Genomic DNA, 19121 nt, shown 5'->3' on the forward strand with positions numbered 1-19121 from the left:
ACGTCATCAGGCTTGGTATCAAGTGCTTTTACCGACCTTGACAGCCTATTTTTTTTTTTTTTTAAACACATTTTAAGGTAAGGTTACAGTTACAGAATAGCAAAATGGTATGGCTAGTTTTGAATGCTCTAGGTTTTTCCTTCTGTCAATCCCCTGTATAGCCATACACTATTCATCAGTACTAAAAATTTAATTTTGATATAATACTATTAGCAAAAGTAAAAGCTTTCTTAGCATTTCTTTAGTTTCCTACTGATATCTTCTCTGCCCAGAAGCCAAACCAGAATCCAATACAGCATTTAGAAATGTTTCTATTGTTTTCTCCAATTTGTAACAACTTTTCAGTCTTTGCCTTCATAACCTTGACACTCTCCAATAGCATTTCCTACAATGTTCTTTTGGAAAAAATGCCCTCCAATATAGGCTCCTAAGTTTTCTCATGAGTCTGATAATGAACGTCATGCTCATTCTGTGTCTCTCTCTTGGGGTCTGTCTGTCCCTACACTCTCGCCTCTGTGTGTGTGCCTGAACTTTTTTCAGCATCATCTTACCAGGGTAAACAATGCCACTATGTTTACTGGTGAGTCTAACAATGCTGGATAGTCTTATGTCAACTTGACACAAGCTAGAGTCATCTGAAAGGATGGAATCTCAATTGAGAAAATGCCTCCATAGGATCAGGCTATAGGCAAGACTTTAAAACATTTTCTTTTCTTTTAAAGAACTTTTTTTTTTTTTCAGATTTACTTTGTGTGTATGAGTGCTTTGCTTGCATATATATGCACCACATGCATGCATGGTACCCAAAAGTGGTGAGCCTCCATGTGGGTGCTGGGAATTGAACCAGGTCCTTTGCAAGAATAACAAGTGTTCTTAACCACTGAGCCAACTTTCTAGCCCAAAGTAGGTGCTTGTTTTATTTTCTTGTTTTTTTTAAGACAGGGTTTCTCTGTATAGCCTTGGCTATACTGGAACTCTGTAGAGTAGGCAGCCTTGAACTCATATAGTTCCTCCTGCCTCTGCCTCCCTTTAATTAGTGCTGGAATTAAAGGTATGTGCCACCACCACCCTGGGTAGCGCATTTTGTTAATTAGTGATTAAGAGGGACAGGGCCCAGCCTTCATTGTGGGTAAGGACATCCCTGGGTAGATGGTCCTGAGTTTCATAGAAAAAGCAACCATGAAGCAAGCCATGAAGAGTCAGCTGTGAGCAAGCCAGTAAACAGCACCACTCTATGGCCTCTGCATCAGCTCCTGCCTCCAGGTTCCTGCTCCAACTTCCTTCAATGATGACCAGTGGTTTTGTGGTCATGGTGTTTCACCACAGCAACAGTAACCCTGACCAAGACACCAACCTTCATTACAACATTCTGGCTAAAGTAAATTCTCCTTGGAAACAATTTCCCATTTCTAGTTATTAATTACTTTTAGACTTCACTTTTATTTAAACCAATGCTCATTTCTGTTGGACTCCATTCAGTGGATTTGGCTACAAGTCAGAACTATTGTGTTGTGTGTCTAGTAGTGACTTGTATTTCTATCATGGATACTGGGATTCTTTCATAAGGAAGAAAGGTTACTTGTGTTCATTCAATTAGTTATTTCTATCAGTATGAGCATGCACATACTTATTCCTGAACCTACAGACAAGTCTAAAGATATTCTGTTACCAAGTTAGAACCACTGTGGTTCCTGGAAGCTCTCAGGTTGAGTTCTGTGCCCTTTCCCTGTGTCCTGTGTGCTCACTAACACAATCCCACATACTGTCTTTTTTTCTTATGTGTACATGGGTTCCTATGGAGGTCAGAAAAGGGTTGTAAATCTCCCAGAGATTGACTTAAGGGTGATTGTGAGCTGCCTGACATGAGTGCTGGGATCCAGACTCTGGACCTTTGCAAAAGCAGCAAATGCTCTTAACCATTAAACCATTTCTTTAGGCTCTCCACTCCATTGTCTCTCTAAGCTCCTCCTATTTTCAAGCACTCGAAAACTCTCCAGGGTTTTATTTTTCTTGTTCTAGCCATGCATCCAACTAGTTTTCCATGGAGACCTCACTCTTTTTTTCTTTTTACTGACACTTAAAACAAGATTTGGGTTCTCTCTCTGTGTCTGTCTGTCTGTCTGTCTGTCTCTCTCTCTCTCTCTCTCTCTCTCTCTCTCTCTCTCTGTATCTTGGGTGCTCTGTGTGTGTCTGTGCACACGCAGTGTAGACTCATACAGTGGTTAGAGTTTAGAAATACAAGTATGTATACTCACTCATTCACTGCACCTACCTACCTACCTACCTACCTAATCATCCATCTACCCAGCCATCATTCCCATATTGATACCACTGACTGACCCAAATTTTCATTCTAGCCTTTCTCAAATGTAGTGTATTTGTTTGCTTGTTCAACTACAGTATTCAATTAAAGTATAGACAGAATTCCTTACATACAACCTTGAGAGAAACAATTTTACAAAGCAGAGTGCTTTGTTTGTATACAACTGTTTTGTCCTTACCATTACAATATGTAGTTAGAACATTGTTTTCCAAGGCCAGCTCCCTTCCTCCACCACCTCAGTGTGGTTATGTGATTCATTTTAATACCAGTTGCATCCTCACAGTGTTGACTACATCTCTCCACTACAACACATTTGGTTTGACTAACTTTTTATATCCATTAAAATTCATTTTTGATAATATGCAGTCTATGACTTTTGAAAAATAAATAAAATTATGCATCACCAGCTATGAAAGTTTCAGAGTTATTTTTTTACTTCCAAAATATTCCCTCTGTAAGTGAAATTTAGAACCGCTTTCTCAAGACCAACCAGAAGGTGGCAGTTTCCCTCAGCAGCCTTCTTAAAGGCTACTAAACCAGCTTTTGGGAAGACAAACAGGCAACTGCTTTGTGTCCATGTGTTACAGTCTCTGGGCTGTAGCTTAGGGTTTTCAGAGATGCTATGTTATCAAGAGGGTATCCTATAATTATGAAGCTTGAGGTATTTAGCACTCACAGGCCCTGGGCAATGAAGGAAGGTGAGAAAAGTGGAGTATAAAGCCAAATTATGGTGAGGTTAGAAAGACACAACTGGTCTGGAATTGGTAATTGACCAGGATTTCTGAAGGAGACAAGTAATAGTAGGGAAGATAATGGACTTCCAGGTAGAAGAAAAATCTTGAGCACATGTGGAATGGTATAACATGTGGCCCTGAGATCTTCCTCCAGCCAGATAGGCAGGGAACAATCTTGGCAACACTTCAAATGCCCTACTATGGTATTTGTTTAACATACAGCCAACACACAGATTCTAACATGCAAATAGCTATGCCCCGCGGGAGATTTGTGGAACAGTATATTGCCTCTATGATTAGGCACAGCTCTGCTTAATAACACATTATAACTTCAAAATCATTAAATATCATCATAATCATAATTAAGCTAAGTATTACTAAGTGAGTTTCTGCCCCTTAAGCTTCATGTGTAAACTGGGAGTAAGAATCAATAGGATTCATGTGTGTATCCAACAGATGATGAATGCAAAGTACAGAATATGTAAGTGCTAAATAAATATTAGTTCTATGAATAAACTGTAAGACACTACATTATCTAAATGTTCTTCAATAACTATTACCTTTCTTTTTTTCCCTTTTTTTGGGGGCGGGTCTATTTAGTGTGTGTGTGTGTGTGTGTGTGTGTGTGTGTGTGTGTGTGTGTGTGTTGCACATGCCACAGCACACTGTGAAGGTCAGGGGACAGCGGTCAGGAGCTGATTTGCTCCTTCTCGCATATGGGTTGCAGTGACTGAGCTCAGGTCATCAGGCTTCATGTGAGGACTCTCTCATCTTTCTTCACAATTATAATGCCCTTTGTTCTTACCTATCATTTTTCTCATTTCCAATTTGGGTCTTCATCATTTCTGTTCTTCTTTTTCTTTTTTTTCTTTTTATTTTTTTTTTGAAACAGGGTTTCTCTGTGAAGAAACCCTGGCTGTCATAGAACTCACTCTATAGACCGGTTGGCCTTGAACTCAGAGACAGATTCTCCTGTCTCTGCCTCCTGAGAGTTGGAATTAAAGGTGTGCATCACCAGTCCCCAGGTTTTCATGCTGTCTGACTCCTTGATGGCTCATTGGTTATAAGCACTGGCTGGTTTTGCAGAGGATCTGGGTTCAGTTTCCAGCACCCACATTTGTCTGTAACTCCAGTTCCACAGGATCTGATGCCTTTTCTGATCTCACAGTTTCCTTCCTATGTGCACATGAAGCACACATATACACTCAGGTACACATATACCATGAAATTGAATAAATAAACTTAAAATTTTATTTGTGTGGGGTATGTATGTATGTATGTATATATGTATGTCACGGTGCTCCTGTGGAGGCAGGAGAACAACCATATAGGTCCTATAGATAAAACTCAGGTGAAGAGGTCTGGTAGCAAACACCTTTACCGACTGAGCCATCTTGCCATCCCAGTATTTTTTTTAATATTTATTTTAAAATAATTTAAGTCATATGTCTGTGCAGGAGATAAGTGCACATGAGAGCAATTGCCCAGGAAGAACAGAAGAAGGCATCAGATCCACAGGTGCTGGAGTTATAGTCAGTTCTGAGCTGACACATGGGTGCTGGAAACTGGACCAGAGTCCTTTACAAGAGCAGTTATGTGCTCTCTCCTGGCCCCTCCTGGGCATTTTTAAAAACTTTCTAATTGGCTACTTTGCTTTCTCTACTCAATCCTTCAAAGCTTATTAGATTTAGTTTAGTCATGGCATCTCAGGCTAATAGCTCCCAGAAAACTTCTCAATAATAGATCCAGTATCTGAGTATGCTATGGTTTTGTTGCTGTTGTTATTTTTGCGACAGGGTTTCTCTGTGTAGCTCTGACCAATCTGGAACTTACTCTGTAGACCAGGTTGGTCTTGAACTCAGAGATCCACCTGCGTCTGCCTTCCGAGTGCTGGGACTGAAGGCTTGCACTGTCACCACCGCCTGGCTGAGTATGCTGCTTTTAGTACATAAAATGACATCAAGTCCTACTTCATGCCTTTCCAATTAAACTCCTGTCATTATTTCTTGAAAGTTTGTAGAGTATATAGTGCATGGTGAAAAACTAAGTACAAAGTATAATAGTTGCAGATGAGAGAATGAATGAGGGGTCAGCAGAGTGCCCTGCGCACCAACTCACCCTTCCTGTTCATGCCCATCTGGAGACACTTGAGCAGGCGGCAGTACTGGCATCTGTTCCTCTGCTTCCGGGACATAACACAGTTCTTGTCACGACTGCACCGATACACCCGTTTGTTACAAATGCTCCTCTTGAAAAAACCCTTGCAGCCCTCGCAAGAGATGATCCCATAGTGCAAGCCTGTAGCACGGTCCCCACAGATGAGACATGTTCGTTGTTCAGCTCGATCATCTGGAACAGAAACTGAATATGTACAAGTCAGCACTATGAAAACAAAGGGGTTAAATTCACAGTTCCTAACACCTGCAGCCCTGCTCTGGGTAAATCGCAAACACCACAACTCAGGCTACCTGAAGTGCCTTCTCCAAATCATCTACCCATTAGCCTTTGGGAAAGAGTTGCTTTTGTAACTCTCTGTGCTTTTAATCTAGTAATGCAGTGTTCTTCCTCTGTGTCATTCCTAAATCAGTGTAAGAAAAATGGGTGAATAAGCACTTTATAGTCAAGACCAAAGCTCATAATAGACATGGCTGAGAAAGAGTTAAGTTCACAACAAAATATGCACCTGAAACCCTGAAGGAGTAAATTTATCAAAAAAAAAAAAAAAAAATCAATGGATAAAAAATAGTCTGGGCAATTTATCAGAGAAATGGCACGTTTGCAGTAGAAGGACTCAGACTTTAAATAGTCTGTATATAAGCAGGAGCTGTGACACTTTGGAGGAATTTGCTGATCCCAGTACAGGGTAGAAAACATACAAGATAAGCTCTGTATTCAAACTTATCATGATGACATGTCAAAAGGGAAAATGATACAGTATGGAAATCTTTCACTAGTCTAAGATAAGGCAAGCTATGCATCAAAAAGAATAATGAGGGAATGGATAAAGCATTTCACCTAAGGCCAGTGAGGTGGCTCCAGAGGTAAAAGTCTCTACCTGAGTTCAATCTCCAGAACCCATGGTAGATGGACCAAACCAACTACCAAAAGCTGACCCTGCCATACACCTCACACAATAAACTTTAAGAATTTCAAATTCAAAAATCAATAGACTCGTTAAGAACATTAAAAACGAAAAGTCTCATGAGCTATCACTGAAGGTTGCCAGGACCTGAATTTGATATTTTAAAAATATGTTAAATAAAGGAAAGGGAAGTGGGATCAAGCATTTAAGTCATGTCTTCTTGTTTTGTGTCCCAAGGGTAAGAGAAGGGAGCAAGATGGAAAGGCAGTTTAGAAATTCTAAACTATTGAACTTCATGCTTAGTAGAGAATTACTAGGATTTGGTGAAGAGTTAGATAGATACAAGATGGTGGGAAAACAGCTCTCCGGAAGGCCCACAGCATAGGAAGCCTTGAGGTACAGACAGAAAGGAAGGGGACGTTTGCTTACAAAGCTCTAGAACAGGGGAGGATAATGAAATCAAGTCTTTAGGTCTCTGGGCTCAAATCTAGGATCTGCCACTTGTTAGCTCTGTCTCTGTGAAAGGAACTAGCAATCTTTGACATGTAACTACCTACCACCCAGACAAGCGAAGGGGACAAGAGGGTGTGACTGGAAGTAACCTTTGCCATGGTGAGTTATGCTTTAAATGTGGTGCTAAGCAGCATTTTTCAATGTGGGTTTACTGAGAAAGAGTCACACTCCTTTCTAAAATATGCAAATAATTCACTAAGCTTCACCAAGAAGAGCTCCAGGGAATCATCTAGTGACACACTAAGGTTATCTTACCCTAATATGGAAAAGTCATGATCTGACCATAACTTTATTCTAAAAATTGTTGTTCTGTCTTTTTGACTCAGGATGTCATGTCATGTAGCTGAGACTGTCTTTGAACTCCTGATCCATTTGTCTACACACATACACACATACATACATGTCTCCATACATGTGCTGGGATTATAAGCAGGTGCCACCATGTCTAGCTGTTTATGAAATGTTTCTGGTCATTTATGGTAGCCAACAGTAAGTAAGGTAAAACATTAGCCCCAGCTACACACAGCACGCAAGAGTGGGGCAAGACCGCTCATGGCATAGGCAATAGCCATGTCAAAGAATGGCTGGAAAGTGGTGAAAAGAAAGCTTAGGAATTAAGGTAAATGAGGCAAAAACCACACTTTCTGGAAAAAAATCCTACATGTGGCCTTTATACATGTAGCCTTTCATATAGTCTTGCAAACCTTGAGAGCAATCTTAGAAACTTTTCTGTAGTTAGAAATTACTGTGAAGAACAAATACTGTAATGTAGAATGTTGCTTTTTCAAACTCCTACTAAAAAGACAGTTAAGAAAAGATCCAGACCTCAGTCAAAGTCTCCATGGCCACATATTAATACTCAGATGTAAAAATGTCAAAGTGAATAAACAAAAACAAAATATGCCAGCAACACTGAAAATGTTAAGGCAGCGGATGAAGTTGGCTAGGAGACTGTACCTGGCCACTGTTTTAGAGCACCACCACGCTGCATTTGCTTGAGTAAATGTACATATTCATCTTCACATCACTTAACAGCAACAAAAAAAGCAAGTGTGGTCATTAATCTGACTAGAAGGTTACACATTTTGGCTCTTGTTTTAAAAAAGTGACAGGTCCTTTTAGTTACATCATCTCTAACCAAAGTTACTTTGCAGGCACATTTTAATCAGAGAATTAACAGTAACATCTAGTGCCAAGTCTACTCTAGAAAAAGTATATTTTTGTTTTTAGTTCTGGAATTTGAACCTAGGATCTTCCTTACTTGTTTGTTTATTATAGATAGACTTGCTAAGTTAAACAGGCAAGTCTCAGATATGTATGTAATTTTCTGCCTCAGCCTCCCAGGAAGTTGAGATCCTACACCAGATCTAGCTTGTACACTTTTGAATAAATGTATAAGTGGTAAAAAAGTATGACTTAGTGAAGTGTTTCAAAATTACAAGCTATAACACATAGTATTGTGACTTTTAAAAAATAAATAAATAAATAGAAAATATTGGGTGGAAAATGATGACCCAATATTGACTTCTGGCCTTTACACATACATGTATATACACATACATATGTACACACTACAAACCGCGCACACACACACACACACACACACACACAAACAAATGTGTCAAGGGTAGTAATGATAAAATATTGTCAGATGTATTTCAGTTAAAGCATGCACATTTGTTTGTATGCATACTGTTTCTATACATATAAGTAGGAGGCTACTAGATCCCAATGAACAAAGTAAAAGTTCAAAATATACTGACCAAATGTTTACGACTAAAGCTGGAGCCACACACATGGTGGCACATGCATTTAATCCCAGCATTTGGCAAGTGGAGACAGGTGGATTTTTGAGATTTCAAGACCTGCCTGTTCTATGAAGAGAGTCCCAGGAAGTCCAGGATTATGTAGAGACTCTTCTCAAAACAAACAAAAATACTGGACCTGGAAATAGTGGTATATATCTATAATAGTGGTATATATCTATATCTAGGACTTGGGGGAGGGGAGGGTAACAAGTGTCTTGAGTATAACATCAGCCTATACTACCTAGGGAATGCTTGCCTCAAAAACAAGCTTGTCTCAAAAACAAAATGCACGCATACAAACACATCCAGCATTCCTCTTCCTGGCTCTGGAACCATAAACAAATAAGTCACTTCTCTGAGTCTCAGTCACTATAAATCACTTATATAACAACATAGGTGTCTTTTACAAAAATTTTTGGCCAATAGGTTGGAGAGATGATTCCGTGGTTAAGAGCACTGTCTGCTCTTCCAGAGGACCAGGTTCAATTGCTAACATGCACATAGCGTCTCAAAAAGACCTGTATCTCTAGTTCCAGGGATCCAAAGCCCCTTCTGACCCCTCAATACATGGTACACAGACATACATACACACAGGCTAAACACTCCCTTACACACAAACACAAATGGTGGTGATGATTTTGATGATGATGATGTTTGGCCAAGAAAGTCATTAAGAATTACAATACTGTAGGTTTTCATTTTATTAAGTTAAAAAAAAAAACTGGTAAAGAAGAAAGAGTTATACAGTATGAAGAGTAGGGGCTGCTGGAACACCTTTAGCTTCTGGAAATGTTCTATTTCTTGACATGGGTGGTGCTTGTTTTATAAATTGTACAACTACACTGCATTTCATACACTTTTCTCTGAGTGTTCATATTTTACAACAAAGGCTAAAGCAAAAAATGATATATTCCAGGAATGGAAATAAAATCAACAATGGCAAAAGGTGTGCATATTTGATGAAACTGTATCAGATATTAATGCTAAGCATAGAGATCTTCAGGTGACAGGGCTAGAAAACTAGTTTTGAATGAACTGCAGTGTACAGATTTTGCTGAGAGAGGAAGGGGCACAAGCAAAATGTCTGATTTTTTAAAAGGGTGGCATTTAGGAGACAAAGGCTAGGCCCAAATAATTGATATGGGAGTCACCAACATTTAAAGAGCTAAGGCTAGGGTCACAGATCAGAACCACCACTGGGGCAGAGGCCTGAGGAGACACAGCATCAGGGTACCCAGAGAAAGGTACAGAGCGAGGAAGTCAATGAGATGGCAGTTTCCAGAGAAGAAAAGACAAGACTATACATCCATGATTACCACAAAAATAGATAAGAGAGCTTTACAAAGATCTCCATTTTTACTGTAGAGATGGCTCAGTGCTCTTTCAGAGGTCCTGAGTTCAGTTCCCAGCAACCACATGGTGAATCACAACCATCTGTAATGGGATCTGATGCCCTCTTCTGGTGTGCCTGAAGACAGTGACAGTGTACTCACATACATAAAATAAATAAATAGATCTTTAAAAAACAAAAGTGACTTGCACTGACCAAAAAACTAATGTGATTTGCTCGAGGCCATATAGCAAGTCAGTGATGTATGTGAGCTTTGGTGGCACTTTCTAAAGGTAGACTCCTGTGATGCCAGCTGTCTCTTGTGAGGGAAGGGAAGGAAAAGATGGAGAATGTGGTAAGCATGTCAAGACAGCTGCATGTAGCTTATTTATACAAAATGAAACTTCAGGAGTAATAAAAAAAAATGTGGAAAAAAAGAACTAACTATATACTGTCCTACCAACCAGTACACAGGCACCCAAGTAAGCAAAACACTCACGTATAATTTGGCCAAGTACAGGCTAAAGCCTGTTACAAAACCACCTCTGATTCTCATTCTTCCACTAAGCCCTGCTGTTACTAGATACCATCCCAATCCCCAAGGACATTTTACCCATTTCAAGGGCTCAGGTTACATAAATTACAACTTGGAAACTGATTTTTATCAAGACCTGTTGTTCTCCAAGCTGTAAAGGCCAGATTTAGGAAACAGACAGTACAGCTGCTCACTTGACCAAAATTATACTAAGAACCAAAGCAATCTGAAAGTGCCCGGCTAAAGGGTTGTTAAAGCAAAAGAAATCTGTTTTACCTAAATTACCAGTTCCAACTTCTAGATCTGCTCCACGTTTTAAGGACTGAATCCAGTTTCCTAAGTTGCCATCATCTAAAATGAAAGCTTCAAGGTGGGATGACAGAATTGAAACTCAAATTCTTATTTAGAAGTGCTTTGCCTCTATTTGCATATGAGTCCTTCTCTACTTACTACTGTAAAAATCAACTTCAAGAGGCCATTTACTGAGCTCTTCAGAGAACCTTTCCAAAAACACATCACCTGAGTGAAAACAAGCAAGCATTCCATAAAACGGGTGTGGGCTGACAGGAGTTAAGTGCCAGTGGTCTGGGGCTCAGCAGCTGATTACAGCTCACAACAGGTTATTATGAATTCATAGAGTGCTAGAGGAGGCCGATGGTTGCTAAGAAAAGGAAATGCTACATGTTAAGGAGATGGAATGCTAATTACCCTAAATCTGATCAGTGTACATTCTATACATGTGGAGTTATCACACTATACCCCATAAATAACCAAGTTTTTAAAGAATTTTTTTGAGATAGGGTTTTGCTTTGCAGCCCAGGCTGGCCTCACATTTGTTACTTGGGTCATAGGCATGCATCACAATGAACAGCTCAAAAATATGCATGGGCTGAATGTTTGGGACTTGTTTTTAATGACTGATAAACAGAAAATGGAGAAAAGGCAAAAGAAAAGCTGACTGATGTTATTAACTAAGACCTAAAAGCAAAAGTGAAATGAGTCACAGATTACAACTGGCTGAAGCTACAATAATCCAAATAGAAGGTGACCCATTTACTCAAAATCCCAAATGAAAATAGAGGCAAGCAAAATCTAGATTACAGTCGTGGCTTCCCTCCTGTGTTCTCTGTGCTAGGGTCTTTAAATCAGGAGTCAGCTGTCTGGGTGTGACGAATCTGTTTTCATGTTTATCTAAGTGTAGGTTTTCCAAGTGAGAAAAGGCCTTGCAAATCTGCTGTTTGTTCTACTTGGATTTTCATTGAGAACTTTTAAGGATTTCCTGTTTACTTACATTATTGAAAAAAATATAAAGTTCTCTTTAAAAAAACATATACTGGGGGCTGGAGGGATGGCTCAGAGGTTAAGAGCATTGACTGCTCTTCCAGAGGTCCTGAGTTCAACTCCCAGCAACCACATGGTGGCTCATAACCATCTTTAATGAAATCTAGTGCCCTCTTCTGGTCTTTGGGCATACATATAGAAGACTGTTGTATACATAATGAATAAATAAATCTTAAAAAAAAAAAAAAAGAATTACCTTAAAAAAAAAAACCAAACATATACTGACACTTCATTAATTTATACCTTGAGCACATACATTGTAACTCTAAATAAGTATTTTGAAGTTAGACATATAAAGGAAACATTGATTCACTATTAAATAATTAGTATTTCTTGATTGTAACCATTTTAAATTTATTCAGAGTCAACACTTCAGTGGCAAGAGAGGACTGGTGCTGTGAGATGGAAGGAAGAAGGAAATTACCCTGACAAAGGTAATTTATTATCCCAAGGGACAAAGCCTTGGGATACAAGAGTACCAGCCACAAGGAATTTCAGTCAGAGGACACAGCTCTGACAAAAGCTTGCTGGCTATAGCTGTAGTTTAGGAGTTAGCTGTTTGAGGTAGATGAAGATGAGGAGGTGGGCTAAGAGCACTAAACTGTGACTCAGTCAGCATGGGACTTGGCATGGTGAGACGGACAGACAGCAGCTTCTGTAGCACACAACTTCTGAGTTGTCTGTTTAGTTTACACCGTGCTTCCTTTCTTTGAGAAGGGTCCATTGCTTCTTTGTGAGACACTTGGTTTACAGTGTAGACAAGTGCACAGAGACAGTTATGGTCACTGCTGCTTGGACTGGAAAAGGATATTTAATCGAAGTTGATCCACTGAAATTCTCTGGCCCTGAGATTTTGAACTGTAAACAGAGTTTGCTAGCTTCTTATGAGACTGGGTCTGTGAATGGCCAGTGATATGGCTATTTTAGGAAACCACAATTGGCTGTGTGGAAGTGATAATGATCACGGGCAAGGAATAAAGGGAGGCAGAGGTGCTCTACCACATTGCTTTAGAGAGCCTGACAGTGGCTGCCATCTTTCCTCATGTCCTGTGTTGTTGCAGGCTTCTTTCAGTAACTTTCACTCAGGGCTTGAGTTAATTAAATTTGATCACAATTTTTCTTACATTCAAAATAAATTCCACTATAACAAACTTCCAAGAAATCCTAGCTATACCTAGAGGTCAAAATGAATATGGAGAGACAGAGAAATGGGTACTCTATCAGGAAGGGAAACACAGATAATACAATATTGGGGGAATCACAGGGAAAAAAATGCACAAAATAAGGGGAAGCACAGAGAAACTAGACAGAGCAGGCCAAGGGACAGAACAGTAGACAGAGTTGGAAATGGTGTTAGATCTGGTGGATAGAGACTCATAGTATGATTAAGCTGGGCATGGTGGCACATGCTTTTAATCCCAGCACTTCGAAGGCAGATAGATACAGATGGATCTCCAGAGAAGACTAACCAAGGGAATGGCACATCCTAAATATGGGCATCACTATCCTGCCAGCTGGGGAATCCAGATGGAATAGACAGAAAATGGAAAGAGTACCAGATGGACAGACATCTTTCCTAGATGCCATGTGAACTACTGCACTCTACCACAGCCTTCCTGAAAGGACGTACTACAGCTAAAACTGTGGACAAGAACAAATCCTTCCTCCTACAAGCTGTATGTCATGTACTTGCTCACAGTAACTCCAAAGTCTTATGACTCCTTAGTGAGGTAGTGTGGCAACTACACTCTGCACATTCCTAAAACATGTGGCTTCACTTAAAGCAGATCTCAGAAGGGACCTAGGGAGTTGATTACCAAGCTCTGGGCACAGATCCAAGGGCTCTGTGCTGGCCCACTCATTTGTTACCTGGAGTTCTTATAAACTGTGTGCTTTTTAACAAAATTACATTTCATTTATTTATTTTATGTATGTGTGTGCCTGCTTGTGTGAAGGTCAGAAGATAAAATTTGGGAGTCAGCCCTCCTTTCACAATGTGGATCTGGAGGATTGAACTCGGGTTATACAGTTTGGCAGCAGATGCCTTTACCCACTGAGCTATCTTGCCAAATGGTGTGCTTTCATTTAAAGATAGAAACTACACTGTTCATTAATTCAACTGGTATTTTCTGGTGATCACTTTGTGTTTGGTTTGGGGCTAAGTATTAGGAGCACGAAAAAAAAAAAAAAAAAACCAACAAAGAATCCCTCTATGTCCTGTGATGCATTCTAGTAGAAGCAAAGAGTTCCAAACATTTAAAAGTATAGCAAAGTATTAGAAGCATGACGATAGCAACACAAATGGATACAGAAGGTACGCTGGCCTATAAGGACTAAGCTACAACAGTGTAAAGCAGCATGAGAGACTGTAGGTGTTTCCCAGGCTGGTGATGTGGTAAAGTCTCCTAAGCAGGAGACTCATGAGCAAACATAACACTTGTGGTTTGAATAAGAATGGCCCCACCCATAAGCTCATGTATTTGAATGCTTAGTGACCAGTGAATGGAACTGTGTGCTAGAGATTAAACCCAGGGCTTCTGACATGGTAGGTGAGTAGTCTACCAAGAGTTACATCTCCAGCTCCCCTCAGAGGTTCATCACTTCAAGAGATGTGACTGAGACTTAGGAAGAGTGTAGGATAGCCTCACTTACCGCTGTAATAAACAGCCAGGTACTTTGCTGGGAGAGGCCCTAAGGAGTTATATTCTCTGCACAGAGGCCATCTGTCTTGGGAGAATGTTCTACACAGAAATGAGGTAGGTCTATTGTGCCCAGCCACAACTCCAAGTGTGAAAGAGAAAATGCAGTCTTTATAATTATCTAATTTTTGTTCACTAGTTAAAAGTTTCTTTTTCTTTTTCTTTGGGAAGGGGGTGGCAATGCTTGCTTTACTGAAACCATTGTATTTTTATTTGTATCTATATTCTTATTTGTATCTATATTGTGAGAGTTGATGATCTAGTAACTGAAGTATCACAGTTCTTTTGGATAGAGGCTTTTAGGTTCTTTTGGTTTAAATTTCATCTTATGGTCAATACTCAGTAAAACTGAGTTTTGAAGAGACAGAGAAGGCCGGGCGGTGGTGGCGCATGCCTTTAATCCCAGAGGCATTGGGAGGCAGAGGCAGGCGGATTTCTGAGTTCGAGGCCAGCCTGGTCTACAGAGTGAGTTCCAGGACAGCCAGGACTACACAGAGAAACCCTGTCTCGAAAAACAAACAAACAAACAAACAAACAAACAAACAAACCAAAGAGAGAGAGAGAGAGGGGGAGAGAGGGAGGGAGCGAGGGAGGGAGAGGGGCATACTGATCTAAGAATACAGGTTTGTGTACCACTGTCACCACCACAGTCAAGATATAGGATAGTTCTTTAACCCCAACCCTCCTTCATGATCTTCCTTTCCATCTACACAGTCATTGTGCTCTCAGTCGATACCATCCCCTGATCTGTTCTGTTATTCTGGTATTATAGAGAATGTCATACATGTAAAAAAAAATTTTTTTTAAAAAAATACTGAGTCAATAGTTTGTCCTTTTTATTTTTATTTTGCAATGAGCTCTATCAAATCCAGGGATTGACCTATCCCTAAAGCCAGGGTTGGTTTGTTTGTTTTTCATAGCTGAGCAGTATTTCATCACATGTTTGTAGAGGTTTGTTTGTTTGTTTTTAAAGACCTATTTATTTTATGTATGTGAGTACACTGTCTTGATCTTCAGACACACCAGAAGAGGGCATCAGATTCCATCACAGACGGTTGTGAGCCACCATGTGGTTGCTGGGAATTGAAGTCAGGACCTACAGAAGAACAGTCAGTGCTCTTAACTGATGAGCCATCTCTCCAGCCCACAAGCAATGTTTTTAAAAAAGATTTATTTTTTATTTTATGTATACAAGGGTTTGCCTGAATATAGGTAAATGAACCATGTATGTGCACGCCTGGTGCCCTTGGAGGACAGAAAAGGGCATCAGATTCCCTGCAGTTAGGGATGGTTGTAAGCTACCATATGGGTGCTGGGAACCAAATGCTGCTCCTCTACAAGAGGAGCAAGTACTCACCATCATTGAGCCATCTCTCTTGTCCCTGAACAAGATTTTTAATTAAAAGTTAAATGACAGATGGAAAGGGGATACAACTTTTAGTTATTAAAGTGACTTGTTCATATCTCACACCCTGTTGCTCAGCCCTCTTCTTAATAGTCAAGAGAATCTCTATGAGAAGACCTATTCCAAGTCTATAGACTGTTGTGAGATTTTAAAATGTTAAGCAACTGAATTGATGTATCGTGATCGTCTTTTGTAATCCTTGTCATAGACTAACCTGCTTTGGAATGTGGGTGGAGAGAAAAGATTATTTCTAGTGAGTCCCACAGTGAGTGGGAGAAGTGCAGAATTAAGTGAGGCCAGAGAATTAGGCTGCAGCTTAATCATAGCTTTCATTTTATGTTCTAGAAGTAGTGATTAGTGTTTAAACAAAAGCATTCAAAGATCCCTTTGATGATACAGTAGAATGGACTGGAGAATAAACTACAGGGAACCTAGGAGGAGGTACACAGTAGGTGAAAGGTGGTCATCTAAGTGATAAAGCTAACTCTAGCTAGATGGTGAAAGGATACTGTGTATAGATTTGAGATCTGTTTTGGTGAGAGACTTGACAGAGCTAGATGATGGAATATAAAAGAAAGTAAAGGAATTAAGGGATGACTTCCAGATTTTAGTTTTAAACAATTAAAGGATTTTGAGTGTTTACCAAGACAAGGGGAGATCACTCAGGAAACAGGTTGACATGAGGTGCAGAAATGAGCTAAAGCTCTGTTGGACACTGATAAGCTTTTGGTGCCCACCAGAAAGCTAAAAATTAAAGACAGTTTAGACACAAAGGTCTGAAGCTCAAGGAAGGTTCCTGCCTAAAGATACACTTTGTGTAGCAGTTCCAAAATAGACAAAAGAGCAAAGTCAACAAAAGAGAAAACACTAGCCTAGAAGAGGTTAGAAGGACTAACTCCTGGGAACATGCCAACATTTACAAGTCTCAAAAGATACTGAGAAACTGTTGGGTCTGAAGAATGTTTTATTCAGGGGAGGGTAGCTTAGTTGGCAGAATGCTTAACACAAATGAAACCTTAGGCTCTATCCCCAGCACCACATAAAACTGTTATGATAGTTCCAGCTCTCGAGAGGCAGAGGAAAGAGGATCCTAACTCCAAGATAACTCTTCTCTGTAGGGGATCTGGGGCCAGCTTGGGTCAAGACCAAATTACTCATATTTGGAGAACGGAAATTCAAGACCACCCAGGCTACAGAGTAAAATCAAGACAAGTTTGTACCATGTAGTAAGGCTTTGTGTCAAAGTAAAAAAGTAAAAATAGGACTGAGGATACAGCTCGGTAGTAGAACACTTGTCTAGCATGTTCAAGGCCCTGGGTTCAAACAAAAACAAACACCTGGGAGAGGGAAGATTCAGATTTTGACCATTTTCTTTCATCTACTAGCAAACAGTGTATCTACTAGCTTTCACAGTATAAGACCACATGGACAGACCCAGGAGTGATCAAGTTAGTGTTTGTCTTCCTAAAGTTAGTGCACATTATTTTAATGGTTTCAATGTGAAGCTATATAGAAATTCTGAGGTTCCTAAATTTCATGATGCTGTCTTAATGCTTAATTTTCTTAAATTAATTAAATTAATTAATTTAAATTAATTAAATGCTTAAATTTTCTAATTTCTGCAACAAGTTATTAATTCACCAGAAAAGAAGGTTGGTCCACGAAATCTAGAAGAGCAGCATAAGTGGTGTAAGTACACAGATCTCATTTGTTTAACTGTTTATTTACTTACTTATTTATTCAGAGACAGAGTCTTATGATGTAGCCCTGGTTGGCTGGAAAGCACCACACAGACCAGGGCTGGCATGGAATTCACTGAAATCTGCCTGCCTCTGCCTCTCAAGTGCTGGGATTAAAAGCATAAACCACCATTCTTTGCAGAAGTACTTTTTTTCTTTTTTGGTTTTCTAAGAGAGGGTTTCTCTGTGTGGAGCTTGCTCTATAGACCAGGCTGTCCTGGAAGTCACAGAGATCTGCCTCTGCCTCCCACAGCTAGGAATAAAGGTGTGTGCCACCACTGTTCAGTGCTCTCGAGTTCTCTCGTGCTCTCTCTCTCTCTCTCTCTCTCTCTCTCTCTCTCTCTCTCTGGTGTTTTTTTTTTTTTTCTTAAAACAACAACAACAACAACAAAAAACCCCAAAACCCAAAAAACGTCAGTAGCCAAATGAACCCAGTGTCTGATGATGGGAGTACCAGATCTTTATTGTCATAAATTGTTTTGATAAATGCTCCCGAGTGCCTCTTTGGAATAAACCCAAAGACAATTTTCTTTGGTAATTGTTTTTTGATAGCTACATGTCTCTTTTAACCTCATTAATAGATGGCTGTAAATTAAACTCATATTTAATTTAAATGTCTCTAAAAAATTATAGTCTCTGGTTGAGAAATAATAATCACAACGAACAAAATACAACTAGATTTATTGATTCACATCTTTACTAGCATACTACAAATCTTTTGCCAACAATCTCTTGTTTTCATGTCAACCTTTTAAGTACAGGTTTAATCTTTCTTACTTGGGTGTGTGTAGTAATTAAGAGTCTTGCCATTTTCTCTAGCCTCACAGTATTTTAAAATCACTGTGTTTGTGAAATTTATATTCCCAGTATAAAGAAGGGTTAATATTTGCTTTTATCACTTATCAAAGTATATAAAGAAATAATAAGAATGAAAATGTTGCTAGAAGGTTGTGGCACATCTTTCTTTAGTCCCAGCACTCGGGAGGCAGAGGCAGGCAGATCACTGTAAGTTTGGGAACAGCCTTTCTACACAGTGAGTTCCAGGATAGCCAGGGCAGAAAAACCCAGTCTCAACAAACAAACAAACAAACAAACAAACAAGCAAAGAATTAAAATGTCTTTTTGCCTGTCTTCTGTCCTCTTACACACTCAGTGCACTGTTGTGTTTAGTGAGTTTGTTATTAAACTTTCATCCACTAAACATCATGTATATAGGTATACGTATTATAGATTTTTAAAAGTTTTTTCTTCTTAAATTTTTTAATTATGTGAATACTGTGTGAGTGCAAGTGCCTGTGAAGGTTAGAGGTACCGAATCTTCTGCAGTTGGAGGTCCAGGAAGTTGTGAGCCCCTATATGGTGCTGGGAACCAAACCTGAATCCTCTGCACTCTTAATTTTTGGGCTATCTCTGTAGCGCAATATAGGTTATAAAAATTTAAAAAACAGAAACGGGATCACATTATTCTGTAGTTTGTCCCCACTTTCCTTTGGCTACCTTCCTAATGATACAGTTAGGTGACCTCCTATTATTCACTGTCTGCCTGTGATAGCTTACATACGTCTGTGTGTATAAATCTATTCCCAACTTTTCACTAATTCTACTATCCTTT

The 19121-nt window shown here is 39.5% G+C and overlaps 1 protein-coding gene across 16 annotated transcripts in view; it reads right to left on the reverse strand.

The window, feature by feature from the left end:
• Nr6a1 (nuclear receptor subfamily 6 group A member 1) overlaps nt 1–19121 on the reverse strand; it is a 191343-nt gene that overhangs the window by 31673 nt on the left and 140549 nt on the right. For 14 of the 16 annotated variants that reach the window (XR_013108561.1, XR_013108562.1, XR_013108563.1 and 11 more), the window contains one exon: nt 5176–5418. Coding sequence is in view for 10 of the 16 variants with exons in the window: in XM_076928679.1 (XP_076784794.1) it covers nt 5176–5418 (243 nt within the window). In the remaining 6 variants the exon portion in view is untranslated. The remainder of the gene's footprint in view (nt 1–5175; nt 5419–19121) is intronic. The other 2 variants (XM_076928678.1, XM_076928685.1) reach the window with 1 other exon arrangement.

The sequence above is a fragment of the Arvicanthis niloticus genome, chromosome 2, assembly GCF_011762505.2.
Source record: "Arvicanthis niloticus isolate mArvNil1 chromosome 2, mArvNil1.pat.X, whole genome shotgun sequence".
Taxonomy (NCBI): domain Eukaryota; kingdom Metazoa; phylum Chordata; class Mammalia; order Rodentia; family Muridae; genus Arvicanthis; species Arvicanthis niloticus.